This window comes from Thermobia domestica, chromosome 2 (assembly GCF_964235325.1).
Source record: "Thermobia domestica chromosome 2, izTheDome1.hap1.1, whole genome shotgun sequence".
NCBI lineage: Eukaryota > Metazoa > Arthropoda > Insecta > Zygentoma > Lepismatidae > Thermobia > Thermobia domestica.
The window spans coordinates 123,029,242-123,045,323 of NC_137455.1; the positions used below are offsets into that span (position 1 = coordinate 123,029,242).

General features: G+C 33.7%; 1 protein-coding gene across 3 annotated transcripts in view; it reads left to right on the forward strand.

Moving 5' to 3' along the window:
- The window catches only part of LOC145675219 (uncharacterized), a 72,253-nt gene extending 65,961 nt beyond the window's left edge, over positions 1-6,292 (forward strand). For all 3 annotated transcript variants that reach the window (XM_081745605.1, XM_081745599.1, XM_081745601.1), the window contains one exon: positions 745-6,292. In XM_081745605.1, the coding sequence (XP_081601731.1) occupies positions 745-919 (175 nt within the window). In that variant the 3' untranslated portion in view covers positions 920-6,292. The remainder of the gene's footprint in view (positions 1-744) is intronic.
- The last annotated feature ends 9,790 nt before the right edge of the window (positions 6,293-16,082 follow it).

Consider the following 16,082-nt stretch of genomic DNA (forward strand, 5'->3'; position numbering starts at 1 on the left):
AGAAATCTCATCTCCATCTGCTAATTATGCGTATTCATTCTTTGATAACATCTGTCAGGATGTCAGTACTTGATCTGTAATATATCTATTTTATCTATCTATCCATCTATCTATATATATAGGGCCGGATTTAGGGGGTGCACCGGAGCACTGCACCCCCCACCCACCCCTCCGTTCTGAATATACACTATCTAAACTGAGAAACTGGCAGTGGAAATAGCAATACTTTCCTAAAATTTCATGTCATGTTTCCGTTTCGGGCTTAAAAGAAAACGGTTTTGCTAAACACAATAGTTTAAGTCAATTCCTCATACACATCACAGATGCCTAAAGGCATTTAAAAAAATTAAATTTGATTCAAATGTACTGATAGTTATTGGTGCACCCCCCCCCCCCTCAGAAAATCTTGGATCTAGTTTATATATATATATATAAACTAAATGTCAGACCCATTTCCATGCCAGATCATTTCCAAGAATCCGAGGCTTCATATAGGTTTGAAGACGATATTTATAAATTCCTTACTAGGTTGTTACGCCAAATGTAAAGAAAACTTAGCTTCTCTTACAAGAGTTCTCTCCTTGTCACCACGAGGATTTTGATTTACTACTTCCATCATTATTTTTATTGTATTAGCTATATACAATTTCCTATATACTTCACTAGTGATTTCATATTTCCACTTCGAATTCAGGGTTAGTCAAATGTAATTTTTGTAATTTATTTTTTCTTACTGCAAAATAGGTTTCTGGGTCTTAATACAGTTACAGCCTATCAACGTGCAAAAGTGTCAGCCTTACAGATTATGGGTCGAAGATTTAGTTCAACACCAACTGCACATTTGGCAACCATAAGTGAGACTGTAGCCGTCAATGTTGGATCGACAGTGTTACCAAGGGGAAGAGAGGCAAGAATCTGAAACAAGGAGAGACGAAATTCTTCATAATAGGATCGTGGTGCTGTTTATTGTTCACAGGCGTAATTGAATATGTATGTATATATGCATGAGTGTATATATATATACATATACGTATATATACATTTAATATGGGTGAATGTTAGGTTCTTATGTACTTGCACATTCAAAGATGAACCCGCACGGTCACCAATGAAAGATCATAATTCAGAATTGACGTGACATTTTAATGAAATACAAATATAAGAGATTAACGAATTCCTTATTCAATTACTGTAAATGAACAAATAGTCCACCTATTGAAGACACAGGGCTTAGAATGGTTTAAAGGAGGGTCAGAACTCAGAATATGAGTTTACAAACTAATTTTACATTAATAGTTGATTGTGTGTCTGAGCCTGACGTAAGACATCAAGACAAAAAGGTATGGTAACAAAAGACAAAATTAGCATTCTCCAACTATTGGTAGAGTCAAGTCTTCTTAATTTTGAATATCAATCCTGTTGTAACGTTTGCATTTCATATGTATATAATGAATATATTTGCCAGATTTAAAGATTAGGTAAAACTTGTGATCTGAAGAGTTTCATCATCAAAATCAAAATAACAGAGTAAGTGCTTTCCTGTTAATTTAATGCCCTTGTTGAAGCTAAGTAGTACTTTCCTTGCAAGTAGCTTCCTGGGAGGATCGTAATAGATATGAATTGACTCCTTCTGCTTTTGTATATTGCATAACAAAAGGTATGGGAAGATAGTAGTACAAAATCTGTTGATGTAAATCTAATGTTTTGCAAGAAAAATTTTGTTCATGTCCTGATTCATGAAATGCATTTGAATAGGGCAGTGTATGTGTTATCTTGGATAAAGCAATGTATGGTATGGGATCAGTAGTTCTGTTCAAAGTAATCTGTATGCCTGGAAATAGACACTTCCTTATATTTGTAGTGTAGTGTTTTCTTCGTTTTCTTTATTTTAATATTAGGTTAATTCTTTTTATATTTGTATAGAAATCCTTTAATATTAGCTGTTACGATAAGAATTCCATTAAATGATAAACAAGGCACAGTGTAACTGTAAATCAGTATTTTTTTCCCTTTCTTTCCTCCTTGTAAATGGTATTCTGTTGAAGCATTAACTGATGTCGGTGTATTGTATTCACCAAGATTCCGAGTGGTATTGAAGTTAATTGTAAATGTAAATAGAGAAATATAAGTTCGAACCAGGTGCTATGAAACCAATTTTTCTTTTAATACAATACCTCATTAATAGTTCTTTTGTGCATATGTATATTACATAATGCATAAAAGGTTGGTGAGGAACATTATTCTGAGACTAATCGAACGTAATTCTTCAGGAAAGTTAGGATAATAATCCAACATAGGAGTTGGTGCGTAATACGTAGAATGATATGCATGGTATATATGGAAGCCTATAATCCTTAACAAATTACAAGAGGAAATTACCTAAAGGGTTACGGGTTATCGTTATAAGATAATCGCCATTTTTAGGGAGGGGGAGGCAGGAATATGTTGTGAATCTCATTTTATTCTTACTTTCAGTATACTAACATTATATTTTGAGAGAGAAGAAATCGTAGTAACTTTATACAGGTTTTGATAATAATATTCATATGTTGTACCGTGACACATCTCGGCTGCATGTATCTACAGATGATACGGTGATAATGAATGAAAACTATAATTAGTTGTTTGTATTAAATCTAAAAAGTTTGCTGTGCGTAATTTTAGCACATGTTAACTTGAGAATTTGCCTAAGGGAACCTTAGAAATTTTATTTTTTCCCCTTTCTTTCTTTGTTTCCTGAATGTGTTAAAAATAATTAAAAAAAGAGAGATATTCAATGCCAACAGTGATCCTAGAACGACGTATTTGGGGGTAAATATCACTATACCGTATGTAATATATTTTCCATTAAGAATTGCAGTAGTGATTGAAAACCGCTAAAATAACAGAAACAAATAAAGGAATGATGAACTTAAGAACATTAACCTCGTCTTTCGTCATCAGCGAATCCAAGTTTTATGATATATATATATGTTTTATATTTCGTGTAGTGTAGATACTGTAATATTCTTTGTAAAATCGTTGCAAGTCAAATTAGATATTTGTGTTCTATTTCTAAAAATTAAAGTGTGCACTTTCGTTGTGTTAAGATTTAACGTGTCTGAGTACATACAGAAGCTTCGGACAATCACTTGTATTATACTCCCTAATGGCAAAAACAAGCTAATTGTGTTAGAACATATCAGAAACTTTTCAGCGTGAAATTAGGCTTTTGTAAGTAAATCCGTATTGTTTTGAGATCCCTAACCAAACACTCATATTGGGTAATTATTAAATGAAGCTGTTTCGACCTCTGTATGTGTTAGGATTAATGGCTTTCCATTATGCTATATTTGTTGTATTTGAATGTGAAAAATGTTTACATTTTTAAGTGAACTTGGTTGATAATTAGAATTTTCTCTAGAATTTAAATGAAAATATACTTGTACTATATTATTTCGATATGCTACTAAGATACGCCTTTTTTCTTTTTGATAACTTGTCAGTCAGCTTCCTATTTGGAGACCTGTTCGTGTCAGGTTTTTATGTAATTGCTGACCAAGACATTCCTCTCTGATTTTGTCAACTATTACACATCCATATCATTTAATTTAATTTGGGGTTGCCATAAATATATGGAGAGAATAATACATTTTTAAAATGTGACCTGAATCAGCGATATTAAGAATGTAAGTAGACCAGAGACGTCATCTTCCTTCTATTGATTTATGTCGGAAGTTCCAATTTTGCTCAGGACAGGATCTTGCGAATTGTTCTTTCACCATTCGTTTCATTATCATTCATTTCTCAGCGTCTCTAACCTAAAGGGCAGAGCCGTGGAATATAACACTTAAAAAAAAATAATCTGAAATTGTTTTATTCAGCATAGATTTCTTCTGCGGTGAATTTCTTACATGTGTATAGAAGAAATCGAGCAAAATGTACAACCAAAAAATATCAGAATACTTTTAAGTAACAAAATACTAAAATAAGTAAATAATAATAATAATAATAAAAAAAAGCTTCACTTTCCCATTGAAAACAAAACTATTTTCATATCAACCAACGTATTTTTTCCAAGACGTCTCTCGTCCGTGGAAATGAAAGGGTTCTTTCTTCTAGTGTTGTAAACCAGAATTGGAATAGTAAGACTATTCAAGTATATCGAGGCGATTCGAATATTTGTGTTTGTTCTGTCTTAAACCGTAATCAATTGTTGTCGCATGTTTTTCGACGAAAGCTTAAGGCAACTTCCATAATCATCTAGAAGTAGTATTTGGATAGAGATCATATTCAGTCTGCATAATCGCTATAGCAGTTGGCGGTGCACCAGATGGAAAGAAAGAAAAAGTGTGTTCATTTCACTTTGACTGAGGCGTGAAAGTACAAGTTGCTGCATGTAAGTGTTAAATAATTAAAAGTTATCAGTGTAAGTACTGTATTGATTTGTTTTTTCACCCTAGTGAAATGTCCAAAATAATAGATAGTTTAAAATGTTGAAAAGACATTTAACAACTTGGTCTAGTAGATAGATGATTTAATGCTTCTCAAATTTAAGCCCGGCTGTATACTAAAACTTACCAGTAATAAATGGCACGAACAAGTCGTGGTGGAACAAAAACATTAAATCAGTTCCGTGCCATAGAGAAGTGAAGTTTCACATTGATAGCTTTAAGAGCAGTACAGTGATACGAAAAGAAGGAATATTACAACATTTAAGGAAAAAATAAACTAAAAAGACGTGTACTATATCGTTAAAATAAAACTGTGCAATTTTTTTTTAATATTAATTACTATGTAAAATATTTGTACATAGTTAGTAGAATTATCTTACTTCTATGAACTTTATTATGTACTTATTATTAACATTTGTACTATATTTCCGATCCCACGTTGTTTTACTACAGTCTATCATGTACATAAAAAGTAGAAATTATCAAATCACTTGTAGAAATTGTCCTTTCTTGAGTAGATGTCGACGACTGGTGCTTCAAGTTTTAAAGTATTTAATGGGATATCTGTAGTTACTATCTAGTCAGCAATGCTCATTTTATCCACTATCTGGTGAAAGTGTGCGTTTTGTTTTTTCTTCTTCGGGTGACACTTTTCATTGTAAGATTAATCAAGAATTAATTGACGATGCTATATCTTCTTATCATATTGTCTCTGGTGGGTTTTGTATGTATGTGGACGACAGTAAAAATCTCATGAAAAAACACAACTGAAACAAAATAGTTAAAGTAAATAGAAAAATATAATAATAATGTTTAAAAAAAATTCATACAGCCAATAATTTACTGACGACAAGTATAATAGTTCCATAATTGTGGCAGCCCTTAATACGTTTATCTTTCTATTTTATTATAAATTAATATTGAAATACAATTTATTTTGTATGAGTATGAATAAATGCAATATAAGAGTAGTACCTTCCCTCCAGCATCAATTACTGCATTCCAATTATTACTGCTATAAATAATAATTATAGCATGTTAAGAATGAAGTTAATATAATACATAGTGTTATAAATATTGCATCTGTAGTTTTGTATAGATAACATTAAAATAAATGTAAACATGTGATTATGTCACCAGATTTCACTTCAAAAGATGTGTTAATTGTTTTAAATGACGAAAGGTGTTAGGGTATATCTTATAAAGTGCAGTGCATTCAAATGTAAGGTTTATTTATTATATATATGTTAATATCTTCTTATAAATGTACGTTTAAAGAGTACTTCATAATTCTGTCATGGTCCCTGGAAATTTTAAAGTATTAGTCATTATAAGTAATGATGAATTATTCCACAGCATCGTAGAGAAATGCAGGGAGTAATTTGTGCAGTAGCTCGTTTTGCACACACTTTCAACAGCAGAATTTACTAAACGTTATTTAGTATTTGTATTAAAACTAATTTAGTGTTCGATCAGAAAACGAATAAAAATTCCAATTATAGACGTTACCTTTCCTGAAGAAGTACTATTACTGCGCAGTTTAAGATCCTTTCCTATAAAAATTTCAGTTCATTTCACACCTATACTAGATGTATGAAAATGATTAGTTTTCCTTTATTTTTTTTTTAAAAAAAGGGACAAATTTTAGTTGTATATTGTTACAGTTTAATTTGTGAAGTTTGTTCGACGAGAAAGAATTTTTTTTTCTTTTTAGCGACAATTGGTTATTGTTAGAAACAAAATATTTCTTTTACTATTTTATTAAATCTAACGAGAATGGTGCAATTTTTTATTTGTAAAATGATATGTATTTGTATTGATCAGACTTACGTTTTCAATAAAATGTGTACATATATATACGTACAGACCATTAATTTGTAAGAGAGAAAAAATTCCATTTCTTTTGTTCAGTGAAAAACAGCAAACTGGCTTTTAAGTTCCTTAATTGTATGAAAATGTATTGATTCTTCAGTTTCACGGATGATAAATTTCACAAGTGAAGACCTTATCCTTGTTGCGCTGTAGAAAAAGAAAGAAAAAAAAAACGCGTTTCCAGGTAATCATGAAGAGAAACAGTTGTCGTCACTCATCAACATTAAGAGATGGCAGAACACCTTTCAGTATCTTTATACCAGGTTATTCATAAATCCGTGAAACTTTTAGAAAAATGATAAATGTGTTACACAACGGACCGTAGTAGTTCTGAGAGAGATAGACTTTCCGAGGAAAAGCCCACGAGCATAATTACTGTGATGTGACCGTTATTTTGTGTAAAAATAGAATAGAATGGAAGAATGTCTTAAGAAGCTTTAGATATGCCGTGGGTTACACCACTACTTAATACTTGATCGCCTTATTTTTTCTTATTCTTGTTTTCTCAAAGCTACCGAATCATCTCACAGTGCTAACAATGCATCAATAACTACGTGCCTCACTGGGGATCAAACCTTATGCATTCCTCATTCGGTTTTCATACAATATTAGTATATTTTCTTTGATACTTTTTGAAATCACCTGTGTTTGGGATTACAAACAGTTAAGAATGAGCAATGTGTTATGTCCCCTAATGTGGTATGGATTCCTCTCCCGTCCCGTGATATTAAAAAAATATGATCCAAGATATCTTTCGTAAAATATTAGATTTGTATGGAATATGGCATATACTTTTTGACGCTTCACAATCATTTCCACTATATGGATTTCAAATCAGTTCATCAGTGGTAGAGCGTTCACCTCTGGTGCTTGGGGTCCCGGGTTCGATCCCAGCCCCCGCCAAGTGAACTTTGTGGTGGACAAACACCGTGTGCGTGGGTTTTCTCGGGGTTCTCCCGTTTCCTCCCACTTTCTTCATTCCACCATTTCATTCATTACTCATCATCACCGTCTCCTTTAGCCTAACCGGCATAACCGTGGGACGTAAAACTCAAAGATTTTCAAATCAGTTGAGAACTAGAGAGTAGACTCTCTGTACCTCACCCAGGTTTTAAAAAATATTCTACGATAACCTTCGTTAAATATTCGACTTTGACACGCATTTGTGTTCATTGAGGTTTACATTTAATCCTCACTTTTGCAGTTGAAGTCAACTAAATATTAGGACTCATTTAAAAACCTCCCTCCTGAAGATTTAAAGTTAAATTCTATCATAACTTACGCAAAATATATAATTTTTTCTGAGAATTTCCAATCGCCTTAATTGTTTGCATGCAGTTAAAATGGGTCAACAATTAGAGAACGCATTCTCCCCAATTTTATATAACGTATTTTCCTGAATATTTATTTTAAACACCCTCAGTTTTTATATGATGTTGTGTGTTTTATTGGAAATTAGAGACTTACTCGTATAATTGGGGCTGAAATATTGGGAGCGAGGATTGCTCGCTTCACAATGCACAGCATAATAGTTGGTTTTTCATCTTTAGTTGAAGTTGAGTGAGCAGTAAATGGAGAGAGATACTGCATGTATGAAAAATATTTAAAATTGTATATATATATTAGCTGAACCTGCGCTTTCTACACAGTGCATCATTCGCATATGAGCATAAATCTCCTTATCATTCCTTACAACATCTGTACATGCCCCTTTACGGACACAAGTGAAAGACGTATTGATTAAAAAAAAAGCAATGGGGTATCATAAAGGGGAGACTTTTTCCGATTATTTTGCTCAATATCTCGCACCGTTTGCAAGATTTGAGTCTGCTTCCGGTTGGAGTTTCTAATTCATGTATGACCAGTGTTTTCTCTCTTCTTGCATGCAGTATGTAATAAGCAAATACATTACATACACAATTAATTATAATGTCAGTTATATATGGTATTCATTGGGCAAAACACTCCCAAAAAAAGGTTCATCTTAGACTGGAGAAATGGTTATCCTTCCTTTTCCATTATTATTTGGCCATGAAACAAACGCCTGAGACATATACAACCCCTACATACAACAGGTGCTGTTGGAATGTATAATGCTTAGGATGTGATGCTTTAGTTTTTTTTTTTTTTAATTTCAACACTTCCAATGTACCCGTAAAAATGTAATAAAGAAATAGTGGCCATGTTTTTTAAATATTCAATTAGAACTGGACATTCTACATGAAATTTGCAATCGATCAGTGAAAACGTCATCTTTATAGAGCCTGTAGTTTCCGAGATCTCATTGTCGAAAGGATTGGGCACAAACATATAAACGTAGTTTAAAAGAGCTCCAAAGATGGCAGCACAATTCATTTGCATTTATTTCGGAGAAGGCTTATTAAGGGCAAAGGCCTTTGAACAATAATTTAAAAGGCTAAACTTTGTGAAAAATATTTCTGTAAGTAATTTATTTAAAATACACTCTTTTAAAAATATTTGTCTTTGTTATAAACGTGAAATCACAAATAACCGTAAATCAAAGGTTTGAAAGCTAAGGTTGTAGGTTAGAGCTCGGTCGCTCTTAATTGGTACTGTAGCATTTTGATAGATATATAGTGTGTGTGTCCAAAAATAGCACCACTCAGAGTAACCGCAAGGGTTTCATTATATTTACTATTTAAATAAGCCATTCTGTGACATACTGGTGTCTACTTGGTGTTTCCAACAACCTCTAAGTTTGGGGAGGGTCGGAGCAATATTTTGCGTTACACTAGTTCAGATGCTCTCCGTTTGGTGTGTCTGTACTCACTATGAGTGTGATTGAGACTTGAAATCCTTGTTTTGTTTGCTTTTCTGGAGCGGTATAAAGTTTTAATAAAAAGAGCGGTGAAATTTTAATAAAAATTATGTATTATTGAATGTTCCTTTTGTTTACGTTGCAAACGGAAGTGCTTCAAGTACATTATAAGACGTTGAAGAATGCCATTATTCCCTAGACTCGAAATATGAGAAAACTGTGCGACACAAGCCTTTGTAAACAAATACGAATTCTGACACCTCGAAGTGAGGGCTACTCAATAGACAAATCGCCAAATTTCTAAGTATACATCATACTATCTTGGGTAGAATAATACAGAAGCAAGAAGAGCATGGTATATCATCTGAATGAGAACGGTGTGGCAGAAAATGAAAACAACTGCAAGATTGGATCGAGAGGTTTTTCGTTTGGCTGCATCAGACAGAGCTTCCAGGGATATGAAATGCAACGGCTACTTATTCTAATACAGCTTATAACATAAGCCGGGTTACTGCTGTCAGACGATTGAATGAAAAAGGGTTATATAAAAAAAAAACTCTAAGATAGAACCCACTTTTAACTGATAAACATGTAAACGCTAGAAGAGTTCGTGAGTAGACACGGTGCATGGAGCGATGAACAGTGGTGGCACGTAATTTTCTTGGATGAGAAGTTTATGATTATTGGAAATAACGGTGGAATGAAATTTCAGATGAGAAAAGGAGAAAGCGAGAAGCCAAAGTACGTTTCCAAAACACGGAAATTTGAGAAAGTGTCATCTTGTGGGGATGCATTACTTCAAATGCAGTGGGATGAATTAACATCTGGAATAAACAAATTAGTGCGGCAAATTACATTGATATTTTGAACCGAAAGTTACTACGATCATCTGTTGACTATTTATCAGGTCCTAATTTGAGTTGGTTTATTTTTAAAGATGATAATGCGCCGTGTCATAGAACAACGAGTGTATCTCATTATCAAAGTCTGCTGGAGATGATGGTTGGATAATGTGTCAGCAGTTCCAAGAATGGGCCCACGATCAGTGTGTGGTGTTGCTGAAGATTTCTGTATGTGTGACATGTGTTCTGCCACTAAGGCATGCTATACACTATAGGATAGATCCTAGGAAATCTCGTACGATTTGTCCTAGAGTCAAAATCTGAACGTGTATGGCATCAGATCGCATGTCATTTCCTGTGTTCTGAACGATTCTATGAGATTTCTCTTGTTTACAGCACGTTCTATTTCGGAAAGAAAATTCGTAAAATTTAGATTAAAGTGACATCAGTTGAGAGAATGTGAAAACAAACAACTGATGAGGTATCATTTGATACTTTATCTTCTGATCGTGCAGGTTTACTTTAGGTCGAAATGATTGTTGAAAAATTATAATTTTTCACTAATTTCCTTATTATTTCCTAAATGATTTGCGCTGAGCGACATGAAAATCTCTCTCATCGCGTAGATAAAATTCAAGGGGACCATCAAAAGCAATTGTTCAAAAACTACAATTCTTTTACGATTTGCGTATAAATACGGAGTCCGGATGTATATAGTATAAAAACCATAGGACAAAAACAAACCAACCTGTGCTAGGTGTCCATTGAAAAGCACGAATGCTATAAAACCGAATCAGCGCAGGGCGAAGCGGGGGTCCAAGCGTTAGAGAGGGTGTGCATCCGAAAGAAGCAGGCGCGTCAGTGCAGGTAGTGAAAACGAGTGGATTTCGGCAATGATATGAGTTGGAGTAGCACTGGTCATAGTATCATGGTAGTAGCGTTCAAATTGCATCTTCTGTAAATCGTACAGAAATGCAACGGTGGTGGAAAATAGTATCACCGGATATCATATGCACTCACTTAGGTAAATCTTTCGCAGAAGAGTTCCAGAAGTACGTAAAAAATACAAAATATACAGGAGAAACAGAAGATGCAAGTACTTAGACCTAACATAACCTAACCAAGTCTAACGTAAATCAACCTAATATTAATAGAAATATGCGAAATTCTATCATCTTTTTGAAAATTATGCTGGACCCCTACACTAGTATAACCTAACCGGAACTAACTTGAACCTAACTAATGTAAACAAACTATCGAAATTGTTACATTTCTTAGAAAAAATACAGTGACTCACATTAATATTCGGCATTGAATATATGAATATATATATATTTGAATATACGAATTTGGATATATTGAATATACGAATAATATTTGAATATACGTGGGAGAAATACTGTTTTGTGCAAAGGCTGTTTTCTTAAAGTTCTTGGAAAGACTAATTGTTTCATTGAAGTAGTGTTCGCCAAGAAACAGGGTTCACTGTCTTCCACAACAGAAACAGATATCAGAGGGAAATCATTCCTAGTATGATAAGGAAATTGCCAGAAATCACATTCTGTCCTTCCTATCCTATGAAAGTCATTATTCTAGACAGCATTCACAAAAGAAAGTTCTACCTCTTCATTTGGTAATAAGTATAGAGTACAGACTTTATTATGAATCTGCAGCACATCCAATAAGCAAGACTGCTTATGAAACAAATTTTTCATGACCTAAATTTATCGTTTAAAAACATTACATTATGTTAACTACGTTATCCACTGCACTACAAAACATCAAACATTTCAAATCAAATTTACGAATGAGCAACACAAGATAAGTCAGATTTAACAGTGGTCGAAGAGAGGTAAGCCACTTAAAATGTTAATAAACAATAATTGTAATTTATTTTCTATATTAAATATACTATTATGCTTAAAAGTAATTGTAATGACTTATTTCAGCTACATTTTACCAGTAATACATCTTTAAAATGATAAAAGGTTCTCCTGTAAAATCGCATTTTTTGAAATCCTTTTTCCCCGGGGATGAGTCAATTTTTATATTAAAAATGCAAGAATAATGTATTTTAATGTGTTAAAATAACGCTTATGCATTTTAAATTAATATCTGGCGATTTATTCCTTATTAGTATTTCAGTAGCTTTATTTATGCATATTTACGTAACTTCGCACTTAATAACAATTTCTCTCGCCAATAAAAACAAATAACAAATTTTGTTTGTTGTTCCTTTGATATTCTGAGATAGGTCAATATTAAACGAAACTCCACCTTGCATTCATGTTTAACTTAACTGCTATCCTCATTTGTTTAATTGTCTCAGACTAATGTATCTACATGATATTTTCTTTATATTACAACTTAAGGCAATGGATACTCATGTATGAATTTAAAATATATTTCCAACCCTGGGATCATTCGAACTTAACATTTTAGCATTCTTTCACTAATATTTTAACATTCTTTTTGCCATGAAATTATCTCACACGATACTGAAGTATTGTAATAATAATAATATCATAACCTGGATTTTTATATGTATGGAATAAACCTTTAGAAAAACGCGAATTACAAACTTTACCTCGGTGTTTGTGCATGAACGATCAAGGAAAGAAAATGCTGTGACAAAATGGTCACATGGTAAGTTGCGTGTACAATACTAATATACAAGATCGGTGGTTTGATTTCTACCACCAACCAGCGATTTTTTTTTCGAAAAACTAAGGTAAAGGAAGAGGATATTAAGGGTAGATAGTATGTCAGAAAGAAAAAAAAATTACATAATGGCATAATCCTCATCAAGAAACACTCGCTTCATGCAAAAAAATCGTCTACATCAGGAATCAATAAACTTGAGTAACTTTCTAAATTTGATTGAAGTTGTAGCGAGCAAAGTCATACCAAGGTGCTTTAGATTGAGATATTAACTGTCGAATTAAAAACAGCTAGATTACAAAGAGTGGCTGCATAAAAGATTAGAAACAGTTTTTTTATGGCTTTATTTTCTGTTAAACTTTGTGGCTATATTTCCTAACTAAAATTATACTTTTAATTTTTTTCCTGAAAATGTATTATATGAAAATTAAAAGTAAAAAAATGTAGAAAGTAACCAAAAAATCTTGCCGTTTTTGACGCCCCATTAATCATGTCATGTGCTCACAGAGAGGAAATGAAATGACGCACGTGCCTACCAGGTGATCGGGAGTTAGTCTGACCATCGACCTTCAATAATACAGGCTCGTTGCATACATACAAGTCATAGCTTCTCCTGTGTCAGAGAAATAGAGGTATCGAAACAGCTTGTTCACGTGCATTTGTTATATTACCTTAAAGTGAACCTCTGCATCAAGTCGCCGCATATGCCAGACATTTGGGGTGAATACCATGAACGAACGCACCGCCAGGCATAGGTACCGTTCGGGAGATGCGAGCCTTTCGGATGAACCTTGCAGTGGACGACAACGTGTGTTGAATGTTGTTCTTCCCAGCAAACCTAGGCCCCTTACATCTACATACCGACACAACCAGTCAAAACGGTGGTGCCATAAGTGGTAACTTCCTGAAGCAACAAGATAAACAATTGACACTTCCAATCACGTCTACGAGTGGTTCTCTCCAGCATGAATAATCTGTGCCCCTATTAAAACTGCCTGACTTAACTGCTGCCTCCCTATCACCCTTAGTACAAGTACTACTGAAAATGTCCATAAAAAGAGAAAATATCTAAAGAAAATCAAGCAATTCTAAGTGCTACATCTGTATATACCGCAACGACCTTGACCTTCCCCGCCGTCGTGGGTATTAATAGCAAATTAGACTTGACGAATGAATAACATGTTCAATAAGTGTGTAAAGTCCGGCTCAAACACTCTGGAGTTTAATGCGTGTTCTCCTTTTCACAATACCCAATGGAAGTTTCGCGACATTGTCTAATACTCGATGCTTGAGAGAAATATAATTTGGATTCGAAAATGTCCTTCGCAATGAAATGTTAGCGTATATCTAGAAGATAAACAATAATCGTTTGTAAATATTTAAAAAAAAACATAATTCTATGTAGTGGTTCATTATTTTATGGCAAATTTCTTCTTTATGTAGAAATCAATCCGAAAGAGTGCTTATTCTTCCATCTTCTTCGTTTGAAGTGTTTGCTTTGATTCTCTCACCTGCGTTATATGAAAGAAATGTTTCACGTTATACTCCTAGACAAAAGGAAACAAAATTGAACAATGCCGCACTTACAATCCATTGGTTTTTGGCAGACGTCAGGAGGTTTGAGCCGGAATGTAGTTCTCGTGTGATAGGAAGGTCATGCTGAAATGTAAACAAAACTTCTTATCATAGAATATTGTAAGTTTGGGGTGATTTAGCAGGTACAAAGACTGGTGTTAGTTCTTCCTTAATGATAGAACGTACAAGCTTACGTCCTTCCGAAAGGCTCTTTCGGAAGACTTTCGTACAGAGCCGCCATCCTGCCAGTCGTACCAACATGATTAAGAGGTAAGACCTACATTAAGAATTATGTAGTTCTATCATTAAGAGGTAAGACCTACATAATCTCGTATTACATGTCATGACTACTTTTCTTCGTTAGCGATAAAATTCTACGTGGATTTTCCTGGTCTTTACAAATGTCATGTCCATCCCGTGGCTTACAAGGGAAATCATTTCCCTGTATTAAATAGTTTGTCTCTATTTGATTACACAGTTTTCATCCAAACAATTCCTCCTGCTACAGTAAGAACATATATTCATTAAATATGAATATGATTTCCAGCAAATGATTAGTGAAATATATATTTATGAAAGATAAAATCATCGAAAAAGTACTCACCGCCATAAATAAACTACCACTCGTAGTTTTTTCTCAGGAAAATAACTTATACCAGAGTACAGAGTTGTTAATGCAATATTGATGTACAAAATATAAGAAAATGATTAGAACCGATTCCAAGAAAATTGCACTTATTATCTTCACGCTTCACTAAACTCTTTATTTTGGAAGTAGAAAGAAAAATCGAAAAAAAAACTCTCCTAGAGAACCTTTTCTAGGCGAATGGACACGTTAGATTCGGACAGACAAACGAATATTCGAAATCCTTTTTTCGGTATATAGAGGTTATGAAACGTGTAAATCCGTTGAAATCTCGAATTCGATTTTTTTGAAGATCATCATACTTTATATTCTCCTGCTTCACTAAGTTTTGTCAATATGACACGACTGAGTTCGTGGCGGATAATTAGAGGTTACAGCTCTTGCAACATATAAACATAATTTTCGAACAAGTATCTTATTTTACGCCGGTGTAAGTGATTCTGAAAAGGTAGGGGACGCATGACGTCACGCCGTCCCCCTTGCCTATCTTTGCCCATTGTAATTTTTTTCGGAAGTCGGGAACGCTTTAGATATTTTTGGAAGTGGGATAACAGCATCGACTCGCGTTCCCCCTCACTTTTACCCTTGATTTTACGTCACAATAACTTATGTACAACAGAACCCTAAATTGATAGGGTTTTGGAATGATTGTTAATAATAATAATAATAAACAATAATAGAATTACAATAAGAATTATCTAAACAATAAAATTTAATAAAAAAAATGAACTCATACGGCCAGACTCCAACCCAGATTTGCTGCTTGGTAGCTTCGTACGGTGTCACTGCGTTATAAGTCCTTCCTATACAGCTGATAAATTAAAGTATTAGTTACGAAGGTAATATATTTGCTAAACATATTTTACTTTAATATATCTCGAAACCTTACAAATATTCCCGGGGTACCTTGATACAATTTAAATAATTACAAAATAATGCCATCTTTTTTTCCTCCGAGGCTGCGGAACTAATATTAAAATCTCAGCCTCAACTTGAGGAACGTTTTATGACATCTGCCTCATTGAGAAAAAGTCTATTTGAACCGTTTCTGGCTTGAAGAATGAAATAGTGAGTAACTCAATGAACATCTCTTCATAAAGGCCTTAATATCCGGACCAGTCTTATACGAAACGTTCTTAAGTAGCAAACAGTATTTGTGCAATATAAGTGGTCGGCGTAGGTAAGCGGTTACTGCATCGCTTTTCTACAAAGGCAGCCCGAGTTCGAATCCCTACATGTACAAAATTGTTAATATGCTTTAATTTCAATTTTAA